Source organism: Danio rerio, chromosome 22 (assembly GCF_049306965.1).
Source record: "Danio rerio strain Tuebingen ecotype United States chromosome 22, GRCz12tu, whole genome shotgun sequence".
Classification (NCBI taxonomy): Eukaryota; Metazoa; Chordata; class Actinopteri; order Cypriniformes; family Danionidae; genus Danio; species Danio rerio.
Genome location: NC_133197.1, coordinates 16,833,168 through 16,853,623, shown reverse-complemented (window position 1 = coordinate 16,853,623; position 20,456 = coordinate 16,833,168). Strand labels below are relative to the sequence as shown.

General features: G+C 37.6%; 1 protein-coding gene across 5 annotated transcripts in view; it reads right to left on the bottom strand.

Annotated features, from left to right (window-relative positions):
* Positions 1–20,456, bottom strand: part of frem1b (Fras1 related extracellular matrix 1b) — a 73,818-nt gene that overhangs the window by 27,519 nt on the left and 25,843 nt on the right. For 2 of the 5 annotated variants that reach the window (XM_009296245.5, XM_073936575.1), the window contains exons 17-25: positions 20,163–20,415; positions 16,939–17,133; positions 15,479–15,664; positions 13,404–13,600; positions 12,208–12,433; positions 11,611–11,755; positions 10,970–11,111; positions 9,451–9,646; positions 8,266–8,530 (exon numbers count right to left, since the gene is read on the bottom strand). In XM_009296245.5, coding sequence (XP_009294520.1) covers positions 8,266–8,530; positions 9,451–9,646; positions 10,970–11,111; positions 11,611–11,755; positions 12,208–12,433; positions 13,404–13,600; positions 15,479–15,664; positions 16,939–17,133; positions 20,163–20,415 — 1,805 coding nt within the window. 5 annotated transcript variants of the gene reach the window in all.

The following is a 20,456-nucleotide window of genomic DNA, read 5'->3' as shown; positions in this document are numbered from 1 at the left end:
TTCTATTATAAATTAGCATGTTGTTAGCATGATTCTAGCATGAATTAGCATGTTACTAGCATGATTCTAGTATGAATTAGCATGTTACTAGCACGATTCTAGAATGAATTAGCATGTTACTAGCATGATTCTAGCATGAATTAGCATGTACCTAGCATGATTTTAACATGAATTAGCATGTTACTAGCATGATTTTAGCATGGATTAGCACGATTCTAGCATGAATTAGCATGTTGTTAGCATGATTCTAGCATGAATTAGCATGTTACTAGCATGATTCTAGCATGAATTATCATGTTGTTAGCATGATTCTAGCATGAATTAGTATGTTACTAGCATGATTCTAGCATGAATTAGCATGTTACTAGCATGATTCTAGCATGAATTAGCATGTTGTTAGCACGATTCTAGCATGAATTAGCATTTGACTAGCATGATTCTAGCATGAATTAGCATGTGACTAGCATGATTCTAGCATGAATTAGCATGTTACTAGCATGATTCTAGCATGAATTAGCATGTTGTTAGCATGATTCTAACATGAATTAGCATGCTACTAGCATGATTCTAGCACGAATTAGCATGTTGTTAGCATGATTCTAGCATGAATTAGCATGTTACTAGCATGATTCTAGCATGAATTAGCATGTTGTTAGCATGATTCTAGCATGAAATAGCATGCTACTAGCATGATTCTAGCACGAATTAGCATGTTGTTAGCATGATTCTAGCATGAATTAGCATGTTACTAGCATGATTCTAGCATGAATTAGCATGTTGTTAGCATGATTCTAGCATGAATTAGCATGTGACTAGCATGATTCTAGCATGAAATAGCATGTTGTTAGCATGATTCTAGTATGAATTAGCATGTGACTGGCATGATTCTAGCATGAATTAGCATGTGACTAGCATGATTCTAGCATGAATTAGCATGTTACTAGCATGATTCTAGCATGAATTAGCATGTGACTAGCATGATTCTAGCATGAATTAGCATGTAACTAGCATGATTCTAGCATGAATTAGCATGTTGTTAGCATGATGGATAGATAGATAGAGGTAGATAGATAGATAGATAGATAGATAGATAGATAGATAGATAGATAGATAGATAGATAGATAGAGATAGATAAATAGATAGATAGATAGATAGATAGATAGATAGATAGATAGATAGATAGTTAGAGATAGATAGATAGATAGATAGATAGATAGATAGATAGATAGATAGATAGATAGATAGATAGATAGATAGTTAGAGATAGATAGATAGATAGATAGATAGATAGATAGATAGATAGATAGATAGATAGATAGATAGATAGATAGATAGATAGTTAGAGATAGATAGATAGATAGATAGTTAGAGATAGATAGATAGATAGATAGATAGATAGATAGATAGATAGATAGATAGATAGATAGATAGATAGATAGTTAGAGATAGATAGATAGATAGATAGATAGATAGATAGATAGATAGATAGATAGATAGATAGATAGATAGTTAGAGATAGATAGATAGATAGATAGATAGATAGATAGATAGATAGATAGATAGATAGTTAGAGATAGATAGATAGATAGATAGATAGATAGATAGATAGATAGATAGATAGTGTGCGAGCATGAGTCAAACAAGCCAACCCCTGCCTCTCTACGATGTTCTGATGCTGAGATATAGCTGCTGTTATATCGTTGCTAGGTTAGTCTGTTTTGTTGCTATGGAGTTGATTGACAGCTTAGACTGATGATGTATCAAAGCTTCTTGCCAGTATGAACAGTTAAAAACAACCCCCATGTCTCTATCACACTGCAGCATGACAATATCAGTCTGAACCTCTTTAATTGCAGTCTATGGGACAGTTGCTAGGGTGCAGTATCTGGTTGTTAGGGTGTGGCTAAAAAGTTAAAAGGCCATCAGTGATTGGCTGCTGGCTAGACTGAGTTAAATGAGCTCAATCATTAGTCTGTAGGACAGTCTGATGCAGAGTTATGAGCTCACAAAGTTTGATCCCATGTAAAGTCAATGAGAGTCTTTTGCAATGGAAGTCTATGGGACGGTTTCTAGGGTCCAAAAGTGGTTGCTAGGGCGTGGCCAGAAAGTTTAAAGGTGATCAGTCATTGGCAGTTTGATAGTCTGAGTTAAATGAGCCCAGTTAGAAGTCTGTGTGACATTCTGATGCGGAGTTATGAGGTCACAAAGTTTGATCCAATGTTACGTCTATGGGATTTTTCCGACGGTCCCGGGACGTTTTTCGGGAAACCGAAAGTCGGATCAGTCGGAAAGGATATAGCAACTCGAGTCAGAATAGTTCGGAGGTCTGACCCGAGTTTGATGGTCATAGCTTGAAAGGTCTAGGACGAGATAGAGTTTAATTTTTAGTCTCAGAAGAAGAATAATAATATTAACTAGATTCTTAAAGTTTGAAAACAAACTTTGAGGCTGGCTTGTGAAAGCCTGACGGTAATAGTTTATTTAGTTTAAACAGTTTTAAAAAGTATGAAAAGATAGATAGATAGATAGATAGATAGATAGATAGATAGATAGATAGATAGATAGATAGATAGATAGATAGATAGATAGATAGATAGATAGATAGATTAGCATATTATTAGCATGATTCTAGCATGAATTAGCATGTTGTTAGCATGATTCTAGCATGAATTAGCATTTGACTAGCATGATTCTAGCATGAATTAGCATTTGACTAGCATGATTCTAGCATGAATTAGCATGTAGTTAGCATGATTCTAGCATGAATTAGCATGTACCTAGCATGATTTTAACATGAATTAGCATGTTACTAGCATGATTTTAGCATGAATTAGCCCGATTCTAGCATGAATTAGCATGTTGTTAGCATGATTCTAGCATGAATTAGCATGTTACTAGCATGATTCTAACATGAATTAGCATGTTGTTAGCATGATTCTAGCATGAATTAGTATGTTACTAGCATGATTCTAGCATGAATTAGCATGTTACTAGCATGATTCTAGCATGAATTAGCATGTTGTTAGCATGATTCTAGCATGAATTAGCATTTGACTAGCATGATTCTAGCATGAATTAGCATGTGACTAGCATGATTCTAGCATGAATTAGCATGTTGTTAGCATGATTCTAGCATGAATTAGCATGTTACTAGCATGACTCCAGCATGAATTAGCATGTTGTTAGCATGATTCTAGCATGAATTAGCATTTGACTAGCATGATTCTAGCATGAATTAGCATGTGACTAGCATGATTCTAGCATGAATTAGCATGTTGTTAGCATGATTCTAGCATGAATTAGCATGTTACTAGCATGACTCCAGCATGAATTAGCATGTTGTTAGCATGATTCTAACATGAATTAACATGCTACTAGCATGATTCTAGCATGAATTAGCATGTTGTTAGCATGATTCTAACATGAATTAGCATGTTACTAGCATGATTCTAGCATGAATTAGCATGTTGCTAGCATGATTCTAGCATGAATTTTCATGTGACTAGCATGATTCTAGCATGAATTAGCATGTTGTTAGCATGATTCTAGCATGAATTAGCATGTGACTAGCATGATTCTAGCATGAATTAGCATGTGACTAGCATGATTCTAGCATGAATTAGCATGTAACTAGCATGATTCTAGCATGAATTAGCATGTTGTTAGCATGATGGATAGATAGATAGATAGATAGATAGATAGATAGATAGATAGATAGATAGATAGAGGTAGATAGATAGATAGATAGATAGATAGATAGATAGATAGATAGATAGATAGATAGATAGATAGATAGATAGATAGATAGAGAGAGAGAGATAGATGATAGATAGATAGATAGATAGATAGATAGATAGATAGATAGATAGATAGAAAGATGTAGAAAGATAGATAGATAGATAGATAGATAGTAGATAGATAGATAGATAGATAGATAGATAGATAGATAGATAGATAGATAGATAGATAGATAGATAGAGGTAGATAGATAGATAGATAGATAGATAGATAGATAGAGGTAGATAGATAGATAGATAGATAGATAGATAGATAGATAGATAGATAGATAGTGTGCGAGCATGAGTCAAACAAGCCAACCCCCGCCTCTCTACGATGTTCTGATGCTGAGATATAGCTGGTGTTATATCGTTGCTAGGTTAGTCTGTTTTGTTGCTATGGAGTTGATTGACAGCTTAGACTGATGATGTATCAAAGCTTCTTGCCAGTATGAACAGTTAAAAACAACCCCCATGTCTCTATCACACTGCAGCATGACAATTTCAGTCTGAACCTCTTTAATGGCAGTCTATGGGACAGTTGCTAGGGCGCAGTATCTGGTTGTTAGGGCGTGGCTAGAAAGTTTAAAGGCCATCAGTGATTGGCTGCTGGCTAGACTGAGTTAAATGAGCTCAGCCATTAGTCTGTAGGACAGTTTGATGCAGAGTTATGAGCTCACAAAGTTTGATCCCATGTAAAGTCAATGAGAGTCTTTTGCAATGGAAGTCTATGGGACGGTTTCTAGGGTCCAAAAGTGGTTGCTAGGGCGTGGCCAGAAAGTTTAAAAGTGATCAGTCATTGGCAGTTTGATAGTCTGAGTTAAATGAGCCCAGTTAGAAGTCTGTGTGACATTCTGATGCGGAGTTATGAGGTCACAAAGTTTGATCCAATGTTACGTCTATGGGATTTTTTCGACGGTCCCGGGACGTTTTTCGGAAAACCGAAAGTCGGATCAGTCGGAAAAGATATAGCAACTCGAGTCAGAATAGTTCGGAGGTCTGACCCAAGTTTGATGGTCATAGCTTGAAAGGCCTAGGACGAGATAGAGTTTAATTTTTAGTCTCAGAAGAAGAATAATAATAATATTAAGTTTAATAGGATAACAGTAGTCTGGCTTGCTACACAAGCCAGCCTAATAATAATAATAATAATAAGTTTAATAGGATAACAGTAGTCTGGCTTGCTACACAAGCCAGCCTAATTATTGTTAGTATTAATAATTTTAATAGCAAATCGAATAACATTATTACTACTATTGGGCATAACACTCCTCAACATTTAATAATTATAACAAAACATGTATTTTTATATTATATCATATTTATTTATAATAAAATTACAACAATAACAATAATACAATTGTATTATTGTTAACATTTATTATTAAGTATACTTGTGCTATTTAAAATATTGTTGTCATTATTATTTAATTGTAGTAAATTTACTATTATTATTATTGTTAATGTCAAAATAGTTAAAATAATTAAGCGAATTAGCATTTTATTTCATAGTTAATTAATAATAAAATGACAACAGTAACAATAAACGTGTATTATTATTATACATTTTACATAACACAATATGTAATATATTTAATAACAACAACAACCACAACATTATAATAATAATAATAATTATTATTATTCTCAATATCAATATTTATGATTTTTAATACATTAAGGTACTGTTTATATATAACACATATCATTACTTACACAAGATAAAACTTTGTCACATTGCCTTCCCTCATTGTCTTGCCAGTCTTGCTTAACACCCCTTTAACCATAGTCAAATCACACATGCATCCTCTCGCATCTTATTGCTCTATTGTAAGGCCTTGTCAGATTTACAGCATGTTCTGAGCCGCTATCCTCACCCAACAACACGGTTGATGTGTTGGAGCAGAAAGACAGGACAGGGAGGGGTGCGAAGCTGATCCCAGTCCCCGTTCCACCCTCTGCCAAGCCAATCTGCCTCCCAACACATATTGCCCCGAAGCTGATAATTGCCAGCCATGGTAAACAACACGACTGCCACCTCGCACTAGACTCGCAACCAAAACGCGCAGGTCCACTCTCACAGCCAAACTGGTGCAACATCTGGCATCGCCATTGTCCCATATTTGCTCGGTAATTGTGCCCGGGGATCCATGTCTCCGGCTACATCTCTTAGAGCCGTATAACCAATGCCAGGCTGAGTTATTACTCTCTTAATAATGGCCATTTATCATCAGCTGTCATGGAAGAGCAGAGGGAGGCTTACAAAAAAAAAAAAAGGTCTCCCTGTCTCTTTTGGCCCCCGCTGTCGGCCTGGAGTTTGACACACAGGTGTTTGCTCAGGTGTCTTTCCTGATCAGAGACACCAGCTGCCTCTTTTTGCCTTGCATTTACACAAATACAAGCTGCGAAGACACAAAAAAATGAGATATTTTTGCTGCGCCTCTTGTGATTGTGTTGGAATTGCTAATTGAAAGTACTCGAGCCCCACATGAGTACCGCCGTAGTGTCCATGTGCGGTGATTGGATCCCCGCATCACCCCCATGCTGTGCTGACTGAACACATTGGCACAGAGTGCTCCGTGCCCTCTCCGAAGGGCCGCTCGCCCCCCTCTCGTCAGGCTTGGCTCGGGAAGGGTTTGTTTGCTCCCAGATGACCCGACCATGAAACCAAGCCAGAGTTTTTGGGTGTCAAAGATTCGCACGAGAAAGGCAGCACAGGTCAACTAAAGTCAGCCTGCTGCCAAATTGGCTGGAAACCCATGCAAACGAAGCAAAAAGCCTCTCTTGTTTTCATTTTTTGCATGTCTCATGTCTTTACACAATTTACAGTAATCTCAAACAATATGGAGGAGCAGGAATCCAAGATAAATACATTAATTATGGACTTGTAATAACAGGGTTTCCGTTTTAAGCCAGATATCAAATTCTCCGATGTTCACTGACTGATTTTCATGACATCTAATAAATGGAAAAACAGGATGCTATTGTACTTAAATATTAGTTAAAGTAACTTAAGCAATAATAATATTAAAATGGTTGTAACTTCAATATAATTTTGAATGCCTTTAATAGTCACTATGAGAGCAAGAATATTTATGTTTCCATCCAAAAATTCAAATTGAGCTGATGTGCAGAACAGTAATATCGCATAAAACATTTGCGAATAAAGCAGCATTTTCATCCATCCAAAATTGTAATTTCCTGATAAACTGGAACCAAATATTTAAAAGAAAAATTGAATTTGCTATATTTGGAGAAGCCACTGTGGGCCTTTTTTCTTATATAATAAACAATGTGGACCTCTGTTAAAAACAAAAAAATTATATATATATATATATATATATATATATATATATATATATATATATATATATATATATATATATATATATATATATATATATATCGAAAAATAGCCTGATATTTCATGATGAGGACAAAATAATATCTAAAAAATCCCTGACTTTTAATGACTGGAGTAGAATTAAATTAAATTACAAGATATTCCATGACAAGGACAAAATAATATCTATAAATTCCTGACTTTTAAATGACTGGAATTAAATTAAATTAAATTACATGATATTCCATGACTAGGACAAAACAATATCTAAAAATCCCTGACTTAAATTAAATTAAATTAAATTAAATTAAATTAAATTAAATTAAATTAAATTAAATTAAATTAAATTAAATTAAATTACATGACCAGGACAAAATAATATCTAAAAATCCATGACTTTTAATGACTGGAATAAAATAAAATAAAATTAAATTAAGTTAAATTAAATTGAATTAAATTACATGATATTCCATGACTAGGACAAAACAATATCTAAAAATCCCTGACTTTAAATTAAATTAAATTAAATTAAATTAAATTAAATTAAATTAAATTAAATTAAATTAAATTAAATTAAATTATATTCCATGACTAGGACAAAATAATATCTAAAAATCCCTGACTTTTAATGACTGGAATAAAATAAAATAAAATTTAATTGAATTAAATTAAATTTTATTAAATTAAATTACATAACTAGGACAAAATAATATTTAAAAATCCCTGATTTTTAATGACTAGAATAGGATTAAATTAAACTCCCCGGTATTCCCTGACTAGGACAAAATATTTTATGAAAATCCCTGACTTTTAATATCTGAAATAAAATAAAAAAATAAAAAAACTCATATAGATTTCATGACTAGAACAAAATAATATATAAAACTCCATGACTTTTAATGTCTGGAATAGAATTAACAGGAACAGAAACCCTGCCAAATTGTAACTTTCAGGGTGTAAACTACCCTTTTAAATGTTTTTTTTTTTTTTTAATATACACACCAACCTTGTGCTATTTCACAGGGGTATTCACGTCAATACAAGTCATATTTGGCTCACGTGAATATAAACAGACTGCTGCCAAAATGGAATCTGGCCTCACAATATAAATGCAGAATTGAAAGAGAACAAATAAAAGCACTGACCTGAAAGAATCACGGTCAGCAAAACGGCTGTTGTCATGAGTGTAGCATACCCGGTTGGCAGCCACATCCATTTGGGAGAAGGAGAACACTGGTACTCCTGGCGTTTGGACCATGTGCAGGTGACCATGTTCAGGTGGCACTGCTACAGTGTATATGAGCTCATCTGGCCGGCCTCCACTGTCTGCGGCCGTCAGAATGTCAGTGGTCAGAATGACTCTCTCTCCCTCCAGCAAGGTCACAGGCTTAGTGATGAGAGCAATGTCGCCTGTATGCAGCATGAAGAGTTAAAGACATATATAGGTAAAGTTTTTACGGAATAGAAGTCATTGTAAGCTTTCTGAAATTTGTTTTGTGACAGTAGTGGGATCTAGAGCCAGGACTACAGATGTTTGGCCCCGGCTCTGTTAATAATTCATGCTGGGCGTTTAAAGGTGGCTCATCCTTTGCGGCAGAACGTTCTCACCTCTGTTCCTCCAGGATAAGCCAGAACGGAGCCAAGAGAACAATGGCTGCCATGCTTCCATGTTCACCCAACTGGCAAAGTCATTTTGACCATGGGGGCAGCCAATGTGTTTAATTATACATGCACAGATTTAATCTGTCAACAAAGTTGTTTTTTTGGACTTTGATTGAGGAGAAAACAAAAGCAGTGATCACTAGCTGCATTTCCATCCTAACGTGAAGCAAATGTTCACAAAGTTTGCAAAAAAAATGCCAACTAGGGGCATTTTCAACAAGTTTTTAGAGTGGCTGACTATAGTATTGGTAACCTAGCAACCAACAGTAAACAATGCAAGCATAATGGTGTAATTGGTGAACATTGGTGTAATGTTCGATAGGTCAAAGTTTATTTGGCAATTGCATATCTCCGATTATTTGCATTAACCTTTTTCACAAGACCAAAACTACCTCAAGCAAGAAGTAAAACCTTTTTTTTTCTAAATTTTGCATTTTTATCGCTCGTTTCGCATGTGATTCTTCAAAATGTGCAGTGACACAGGTTGATGGAAACCCTTTTTGCACAAAAATTGGATGGTCAGAATAGTCACTGCAGTCTGCTGAATATCATAATCCTTTTAAATAAAAACGTAAAGAGCGAGAGACTACATTGAAGTGTTTATTTCGAAGCACACTGATCCCATACTAGATTTATAGTTACTTCATATTGTTCACAATAACACTTACCCTTCTGAACTGTGCGGACCGAGATGAAGAAACTCTGTGGAGGTGTTGTGTTTTCCCCATCGGTGAGGACAAAGTGAAACCTGTCGTGACCTTTGAAGCCACTAACTGTAGTGTGAGAGTACCACAGGCGATTCATCTCCACATCCTCCTGGGTGAAATTCTGACCTGGGCTCAGATCAACCCACCCAGCCTCTGTCTACAGAAAATCATAGAAACTCATTTCATTAAATGTAGTACACTTTTTAAGTGTATATCTAGCTAAAAATGTAGGTTTTGAAAATATTCCCATTAAGTTGTATAACATTAGTTTTTAAATGTTCAAAATGTCCAGTATTTTAGATGATGTATTAACATAATTTTGGGGTTATAATAATACTGCACCCAACCCGGTCTGAGCTGGGATTGAACCGGTGATTCTTTGCATGGGAGTCGGTTGGTCTAACAAGGAGGCTAAAACCATGGCCTTTAGCATCTGTCGCTAGAGCACATTTTGAGATCAGAGGAGGGAGGCTTACCTGCACAGCACTTCACTAGCTGGCCTCGTTACACTCACCCCCCTAAACCCCACTTGTAACCCACCGGTCCTACTACACCTAACCCAGTCTGAGCTGGGATTGATCCGGCAATTCTTTGCTTGGGTGTCGGTTTCTCTAACAAGGAAGCTAAAGACCATGATCTTTAGCATCTGTCACACCTTTTGAGGTCAGATGAGTGAGGTTTAACTGCATAGCACTTCACTAGCTGGCCTCGTTACATAATGTTGCTCAAAAAGTTTTCATAATGATTCAATTTCATCTTATACTAATGTTCTCAAAATGTTATTTAAACAACTTTTAGAACATTCAATTGAATTTACAAAAAAGGTTATTGTAGAAGGATCTTAAAGCTTTAATATCTTTTAATATCTTAATAAGCTTTAATACCTTTTAATATCTTCAAAGGATATTTATAACGTCCAGTTTTTTAGATGATGTATTAACTTTACTGTTTGACTTTAATAATGATATTGAAAATGTTTTCAAGACATTTGAATCTCATGTTAAATTGATGTTCCCAGAATGTTATTTAAAACGTTATTAGTACATTCTATTCACATTATATTCATATTCTAAGAACATTTCTCTCATGTTCTCAGTAAGTAATAAAGATAATAAGATTTTGTGGAAGGTTCAAACGTCCAGTTTTTTAGACAGTAATTTTATTTTTTGGTTATGATAATGTTGTTAAAAATATTTTCACGTTCTCAGAACGTCATTAAAAAAGTTATTAGAACATTTAATTAACATTATATTAATGTTCTAAGAACATTTTCCTATCAACATTACAAGACTGTTCTAATGACACATGTTAACATTTACACAACTTTAATGGAACATTATAAAGGTTGTGAGGATGTTCCCTTTTAGCTGGGTTGTATGTCTGAATAATGGCTGTTTTGTAGTCTGGTAAAGTTTCAAAAAAGTCATGTAGTGTGTAGCAGCATTTAGAACATTGTAAAAGATTATCTGTCATTACTAACCCTGAGCTGAAGAAGGCCAAATCTTGGACCTGCGTTGAGGATGTAGAGAAGATGGTCACTGGGAGTGTCCTGATCCCCTGCTTCCAGCACTACACTGGAGATTACCCTCTTCTCCAGGGCCTCGACCTCAACGCCTGCATTTCTGAGAACAAAGACGGAGACGCTTTGGACACTGAAGGTACCGGTGCCAAGCCTGCATGCTAAATTACGCAATCCTAAATAAATAAATACACAAACAGCTGCTTCTAGAAGGAAGGGAACGCAAGCAGGACGGGCCTGTTAACCTAATCCACTAGGACTCTGAAACAAGGATGCAGGCATCTGCCAAAAAGACACATTACTTCTGCTGTTTCGGAGTTTACATGCACACCCTCAGATCTTGCTGATCTTGGAGGAAAAGGATGGAATAAAAATTAGCAATTTACTCAAGGATGTAACTTAATTCCCAGTTACTCAGTCAGGGAGACACAGATTCCCCAGCCACATGTGCAGTACAGGTTGTGTTGACCCCCCTTTCGTAAACCGCATCCAAGTACGGCCTCCCCCTTCTGTTCCTGTCCAGTCTCCGCCACTAAAATCCCTCCCCCGTTCCCGCTTTCATCCGCCTTTTTGGCTCGGGATTTGTCCCAGGGCGTCCTTACTTTAGTAGCCATGGCTTTTCATCATTGACTGGTATGATGCGGACACACGCAGTCCCCTGGACTGTGTGCCCACCATCTGTCAACTGTATGGTGAAAGCGTCCTTGAGGGTTTCTGTGTCATCGTGCATATACATGATCTTCATTCCTATGGATCGGGACAAGAGAGAGAAATTCAAAGCAGATTTTAGGGGATTAAGCATTTAGTAGCAATTACAATATAACGGTCACAAGGTGTTCGCTGACTGGTAGCTTCTAGTTGAAGCGAAATGTCCCATTTTGTCAGTTACCTGCTCACCTACACTTCTATGGCGCTTTATCACTTGCTAACAAGCAAGCACCTCATGCACAGTGACTTAATTGTGATTAGAGCAGTTGGAAAGACTTTGCAGATGAAGCAGAAGCACCATAGGCACATTGTGACCTTTGTCTCTGGAAACATCTGTTCTGCTAGCCTGGGTACCCACAGTGACGGCACCAAGGGATGTGGTTGGGTGCTTGATAAGGGAAGCTGTCCTTACAACCTTTCTCAACAAGCAAATAGTGATACCCTGGAATTTGGGTGAGAAAGTTTGTAACATTACCAATTTAAGAACTGACCTTGCTGTAGCTCCTCCAAGGTGAAGGACTGGATTGCTAAGGTTTGTTGGAGAACCTCTGGGTTCATGCTTTTGTAACGATTCATCTCAAGACCATATATGCCATTGATCAGAGTGCCATGAGCTGGGGGATCCAAGATGGTCAGGGTGAGACTTTCTGCTGGGATATCAACGTCCACTGCGTTTAGAATATCAGGGCTGAGATCCTTCATTCCTCCCTCCATGACCTATTAACAGGTGCAACAGCTAGTCATGAAGTTGCTGATTATAAGACTATATCCCCTTTCACACAGTGATACCGGTAAATTTCTGGAAAATTTCCGGAACGACTTTACCGGTATATTCAAAAAAGCTGTTCACACAGGCGAGGACGTTACGGAAATTTTCCGGAAAAGAGCATTCACACATCCATTCCAAAATACCAGTAAATTCTGACATCATTTACCACAAATGAGCTTTAAACGGCTGCGCTTGTATTTGTAAACATTTGACTAAATTACAAACTCTGTGGATGATCAATATTGTGAACAACTTTCCCAGGATCACTTTCGCATGTCGAGATGTTCATAATATGTGCGTGTGCAGGCGCTCATAGGCGCACGCAAAGCTTGAAGGTAAACAAACAACGGCTTATCATAAGCATCTCATCGATGATTATTTACACAGTTGGCATTAAGAAGAACATATAAACGTGATCTGACTAACTTCTAGCAGCTAAATGTGTCTGGAAAAATATTCAAAGGCTTTTATTCTCACAAACCGCGCGGACGTAAATGCGTCTGACTGTTGTGATTGGCTAAAGCAGACGTCTCACGTCAGCACGTTCTAGACGAGCACGCGCTTATTACGGGAATCTTCCTTCTGCATTCACACAGCGCAGCATTCCGGCAAATTGCCGGTAATGTTACAACTTCTCTTTCCGGAAAATAGCCAGAACGAATTTACCGGTATTTTTAAAAAGGACCTGTTCACACATACAACCTTTCCGGAAAATTTTCCGGAAAGGTCTGTATGTGTGAAAGGGGCTTTTGTCTTCAAATGGAAGAAATTTTCTGTTTAACACAAAAGGAACACTTCCTGCCATGGAGGTGGATGGGTGCCAGCATTCAGAAGAAAAACCCATGAAGGTTTAAAACCACATGAGGGAGAATAAATGATGAGATCATTTATCTATCTCTTTAAGTAATACAATCTTACTGTGAAGTTGCTAAGCAGCAGTGATGGAACCTCATCATTGGTGGGGTTGATGATGATGTAGACGTGCAATGGTGCAGATCTTTGCATTCCGTCACTGACACTGATGGTAAAGAAGTCTGCTGTAGGCTCCACACCCTGGTGCACCGACTGGACATAGTTGATGAAACCCGAACTGAGGTGGAGCTGGCTGAAAAAAACTTTATTTATATGATATGACTTAGTATGGATGAGGTCTTTAAAAGAGGACATTTAAACAGGACACACAAAAGAAATGATGAATTGTGATTTAGCCAAAAAAATGCACAGGGCTTGTCTTGGGACTTTAAAATCTATAGACAGCATTTAAAATGTTTAGTCTTTATATTAAAGGCCAAAAACAAACTTAACAAAATACATCCTTCTGTGTTTCATATGAAATAGGGATGCACCGAAATGAAAATTCTGGGCCAGAACTGAAACCGAAAATTCTGAATGAACTTGGCCAAAAGCGAAACTGAATTGTAATAATTATTTATTATTTTATTAAATATTTTAAGTTACTTGGATGACTTTTAAATAAACCCGGGCTCATTTAAAATGCGCACCAAATATGTCCCAGGAGGTAAGTTTTTTTGCAGTTCTTGTTTTTGCAAATCCACCAGAGGCCACTGTGTACACTTTTTGAGACCTTAAATTTCTCTAGCGAGTGCCATTCACTTCTGTTGTTCTCGCAAAAATCCACCAGAGGCCACTGTTGACTGACTGACTGAGTGATCGACTGACCCACCCTCCTCCTTCCCTAACCAACCATTAGTGTATTCAGTAGCACCGATTGATCTGCCCACTCACTTCCCTAAACCCAACCGACAGTTTTAAAAAAACAATCCAGAAAAAGAAAAACCCTCGCCGGATTTTTACCACGTTTTCAGATTTTACAACATTCTCACCCTGTTATTTACTTGTTTATTTTTATTTTTGGCTTCTGTTATTGTCTTACATGCTTTCTGGAACCGTTCTTCGCTGGACTCGAATTACGTTGGTCAACTCCATTCTGCATCTCAAGTCCGCTGATGTACATGGCGAGCTAAATCAACAAATTGGTAACAGCGGAAAAGTCATCTATATGGCCGTAAACGGTTAGCTGGTAAACGCAAAAAGAAACAACATCATAAGCCACGTAGAAGTTGTTTTAACCACTGGTGGTGGATGAGGAGATTCCCTCCCCATTGTGTAAAGCGCTTTGAGTGCCCAGAAAAGCGCTATATAAATGTAACGAATTATTATTATTATTATTATTATTTAAAGAATAAAGACTCAATCCAGGCATATGTACTTCGGGCTACATAATTCGCGATCTAAAGAAACATATACAGGGCTTCGTTTTCAGAAATGAAAACCTGTTGTTTTAAATTGAACTAAACTAAATTACAGTGATAAAAAACTAATAAAATAACCACGTTTTATTGACAGTAAAATTTCATTGACAGTGGCATCATTTTACTAGCATTGCCATGACAGCTCAGTAGTGCCATTGCAAGTAGCAGGAACAAATATACTGTATAGAAGTGTCCTGTTGGCATGTTATTTGAGTAAACTTTGCTTTTCCGGTGAGCATGAGTAGTACATGCTACACAAAGTGGAATACTTTGGTATTTTGCAACAAACCTTAGTGAGTGGTACAAGGTCCACTAAGTAGTTGACGATCGCCTACACCTCCCCCTACCCTAAACCCAACCATCACAGTAGCATGGCCATTACCTTAGTGGGCGGTATAAGGTCCACTACAATCGCCTACATTGTCAATCGCCTACGTCATCAGCTGCGAGCTAAAGCAAGGACATCTGGAGAAAACCGAATACGACTTTTTGAGCAGATTATTTTTGGTGGCCAAAATGTAGTGCATCCATAGTTTGAATTGATATGAGGTTGAGTAAATGATGACAGAGTAAAATTTTTTGTTGAAATATTGTCACTGATTTGTACTATATTTAAAAGAGAAAATGTCATTTCGTTTGACGGATTCCTGGACAACACTTTTTTTTGGCATGATCACAGACACTGGGTACATTTACAGAAACCTCAGGAATCATACTAACCCACTCTCAGTCCAGCATTGCTTTTCTCGAAGCCAGGGGATGGAAGGGTGTTCTCCAGGAACCCATACTGAGGCGGGGTGACCAAGTGAAACATGAGTTCTTCTGGACGACTATCAGGATCGCTGGCCTCCAACACCCCCCCACACAGACATGCTCTGGCACCTTCATCTACCACAATCATGCCGCCTGATGGAACAATATTAGAATAGCATACAGTAAGTAATAATATTGGCACTAACCACAGAGATATCATTTTAGAAAACTAAAAGTGTCCCAAAATTTCATCTTCCTCTCATTTACAGGCAGTACCCCCTCCTCCCCTGTTTCCTCACGCCTGCTACGCCACCCCACTAACACTCCCTTCTCTTCCCCTGCACTCCGCTCGGCTCTCGGCCAGCCCGCTGCCACCTGGGTGTTGATAAAGCCATCATGCCAATGCTTACTGGCATCTGCTTCCATTTACTGTGCTGATAAATAATGAATGGAGAATGGGCACTGATGAGGTTGTGCTTGGATAGAGCTCTGAAACAAGGGGTGGAATTAATGACCGCCAGCCTGGAGTAAAAGTGATAAAACTCGTCCCATCGCAGGGCAAGGCGGAGAGCTGGATTCCTCTCATTTTCCTGCGCTTATAGCTCTGACGCCAGCAGATCTTTATTCAATGCAAATTAATTAAATGTCTACTTTTTCCCCTTCCCAATACACTACACGCGGGCAACACTGGAGAATCCTCTTTTTTTGATGCGGATTAACCGAATTAGGAGATTATAATTGAGATTGAATGATAGACACAATGAACGTGTCGTCTTTTCTAAATGCAAGGCTGTCTATTGTATTCTCTTCGGTGTCCCTATTGTCCAGTTGTTCTCAGGGGAACGTGTATCTCTTTCTACTACGCTTTTTCTTTCAGCTCTCGCTTTCTCTAATCCCAACCAGCTGTGTGTACGTCTGCCGCCCCACATGCACCGACGACAAGGATGTTAGGATTTTCTGTGGCCGTCCCACCGGCACCTAGCTGCAGTTTTCTGCTCATTGTCTTGCTCTGGTCACTGTTCCCCATTGATAACTGCAAAGTTTCTGGCATTAAGAGTGAAATCCCCATTTTGGCGAGATGTCTCCAGCACCCTGCTGCGAAATGTTTGTGCTGAAAAACGAAACGCTTGCATTCGTGACACTCCCTGAGCTGGGTGTGTGAGACTGCGATTAAGCGATTCGTTCGCCAAAGCTGTGGTCCGTCACCTGCCTGGAAAATTCCTGGTCGCTTAATTACTTGATTTAAGCGGATTGTCATTACGATGAATTAATTACACCTTAGCCAAATGCTCTGGCGATTAACTCTAGATTAGACAGCATCTTGTTTTAATCCATTCGCTCCCTCAACGCTAAGCAGGCACCAGTGTTTGAATTGTTTTGTTTGGTCCACTAAAAGATTTAGTCCAGGCCCAGTGGTAGATGCTTACCCAGCGTAATGGTTGGGACCTGGTTGTTGACAGGCATCACAGTGATGTTCAGGTCATAGACCGGAAGCGTGCCATGCAGGGGGACGGGAGGGGGGAGAGCGTCCTCCTGGCAGCAGCCGTCCATTGTTCCAGCCTCTCCATCTGACACAATGAGGGTGACAGTGTCCGAGACAGGATCCGGTCCAATCTCACCACCTAGTGAAAGAGGGAAGTGTGTTTATACACATTCACTTTTTTTAAAACTGAAATTGAATGTACGCAGGATATAATAAGAATATATATATATATATATATATATATATATATATATATATATATATATATATATATATATATATATATAGGATATAAATTTAAAGGATTAAAATATTACAAAGCATATTATTTTTTAGCCTACATAAATATAAAAACCACCGCCTTCATGCTATCTTCATCTCAGGGGCTTTTTCAGTTTATTCATAACAATTTGCGTTTGTATAATGTTATTATTATTAGCAGTAATATTTATTACATGCATATTTATATTTATTTTATTAAAAACAAGCTTAGATTTGCCCAACCGTCAGGTTTTAGAACATATGGGGCACAGCATGTGTATTTAGATATAACTCAGTTTTTTGAACACACATCGTTATTGTTCATTTATTCATTTGCTGGAAATTGGAAGTGAATTTAGAAATAGTTTTGAAACAAATCTTTGTGATTAACAAACAAAATTAATTATTTATAGGCTAATTGATGTCTGTGCGTACAAGGTTACCCTATCCACAAGAGCGAAAGTAAAAGTGAAAGTAGATAATGAGAAGGCTTATCTCTCATTCTCATGCACAGATGCTCTGTTTAACTGTTTTCTTGCTAGTGAAATGTTCAGTTTTTTACTTACAAAGTCGTCATGTAAATAGCAAATGTGCTATGGCGCAACGCAACTGACTTTTAAAGGGAATGGGAGTTGAGACTCTGATTGGTTTATTCTCAAAACACACCTATAACTCATTAAGAAAATAAGCTCAACCCTTTTAGACCATGCGCCACGGCCCAAAGTGGATTTTTCCATCCTTACATTAGCAAAATGGATTCTAACACGCCCCTAATGCGTTTGTACCCTGAGCTTTGCACTTTGCGCATGGATCGTCAAAATAGCGCCCTTCGTCTTTTCATAAAAAAGCTGAATAGTTTTTAAAATAGGGCCTCTTCTGTCATGCTGCAGTCAAATATCTTGCCCAAATATCGGTCCGCTGCTTTGGAACTGACAGTGAGTGGCGCTGCATGTCATAGTTTAAATTATTTTACCCTGACATGACATCTTAAAAACATGGTGCTCATGAGGCTGTGCAAAAGATGCAAGACTTGTTCAAGCAAATGTGTATTTATAAACAATAGAATAGTATTGCATTGGAATGTGCTAATTGCCACTTTTATGCATTCAGTGTCAATGACTTATTAGGGATGCATGAAATATTGGCACCTTACATGATTCTAGGAACTTAGTTATTGGAACTAGCCACTAGGCTGGTCCCCAAGAAATCAATTTACCACCTTGAACCATTTTACACAAAAATGCAGACTAAAGACTGATTTATACTTCTGCGTCAAGTGTACGTGTATGGTCCGCTGCAGCCTTTGCGCGGCTGCATAGCCCTGACGCCAACGCTGATGTGCACTCTTAAAAAAATTTAACTACACATCACAATGTTGCATAGCATAAGTTCTGCGCTGATGAGTGTGGGCGTGGCTGATAGCGGCGCAGACTTGTTGAAGCGAGTGTTTACAAGTGTCAAGTCCCGTGAAGGAGCTGCAATGGAAACTTTGTTTCGAGTTTACCTTATTGTTAAAGTTGTTGCATGTCTGCCAGCTCCCGCCTCAGAATAAGCGTGTTTTAGCTACTTCTACATTAAGGTAGCATTCAGAAAAACAAAACACAGACGAAGAATCTCGACACTGAGGACCATAAAAACCTCACTGCCAGCTAGTGTTTCGGAGGTGTTATTGCAAAGCTACACAAACAGTGCGCCAGAAGTATGTGCCTTGGGTCATGGCGATCACTCAATTTAGAAATATAAAGCAGCCTTAAGGTGAAAGGTAACATTACACTACTGTACCAGTGTTTTGTATGGCCCAATCAATACATTTATGTCACTGGGAGTTCTTGTTGTTGTTTAGTAGGCTATTCTCTGAGGTAGAAATTATTTAATTCCCCTAATTGACATTTACATTTAGTCATATAGCAGATGCTTTTGTCCAAAGCGACTTACAATTGAGGAGGCATTCAGCGATTCAACAAGAAGAGCCAATATACACAAGAAGTGCTAGTTATACAAAGAAAGAGTATAAGTTATATGTAAGTAAGTAAGAGGCACATTCTTACAGAACTCAAAAATATAGTATTTTGGGTTGGTGTGCAGTAAGGTGGGGGAAGTAGAGAGGTCTTAGTTTTATTCATCAGCATTCAGGTGCTCACAGAAAAGATGTGTATTTAGTTGTCGTTTGAGGGATACCTGTGAATCTGCAGGCTGTGTGGGAATAGAAAGATCATTCCACCAGTGTAGAACATTAAATGAAAAGATTTTGGAAAGTGATTTATAGCCTCTCTGCATTCCTAACACTAAATTCATCCCTAACATCCTTAAAAATGCACAGTGTCTGTGGTAAAAACACATAAAAAAAAAAAAAAATTAATTTCCACTAACACTACGCTTCTCCTGTGCGAAAGTGCCTAAAGATGTTAAGTCCTATTTGGCATTTATCACATTTCTTGTTTTTGTACATTTGTTTATACTGTACATAATAATATTGTGATACCTACATTATTAAAATCAATGAAGACCTAATAAATTAATCTCCCTACTCTTTTGTTGAATTGTTGGACAATTGAAAGTATATAAATGAGACAAATATCTTATTACTGTATTATTTAATAGTAATATTTATTTGTTTTAATTGTTTATTTCTTTCAGTGAATTAGGTTGTTTTGAGTTTATGTATTATTCTTGTTGTATTTTTTTTTTTTGCTAAACTGAAAATTTGAACCTTTTTTAATTTGTATGTTTTTTTTATTTATAAATTATAATAATCTGCCTTCTCAGTGTAATCTTGAATTCTAATGTTAGTGCATTACCATTTTTTTTTAACAGCAGGTGAGTAGTTCACTAGATTATTTAATGCCAGACGCAGGACTTAATTGTCATTAAGTATCCCTAACTAGCCTCCTGTGCCTGTGTTATAACCTGTGTGCAGGTAGAAGATGAGTCCATTGAGCACATCCAGCTGGGAGAACTTGTCCACAGTGACCCCGTTTCGCTGTATGACCCCACGCCCAGGTGTTCTGGCAAGCATGTATGTTAGCCGAGTGTCATCGCTGTCAACATCTGTAGCAGAGAGGTACTCGACCGTAATCTGAACCTGACCCCCCTCTTTGCAGGACAGCTTTGCCTTCAAATCAGAGCCCAACTGTGGCGGTTCATCATTCACAGGCAGGATCTGATAAATAAATGAAAATAGTATGTACTTTAAAGAGGTTT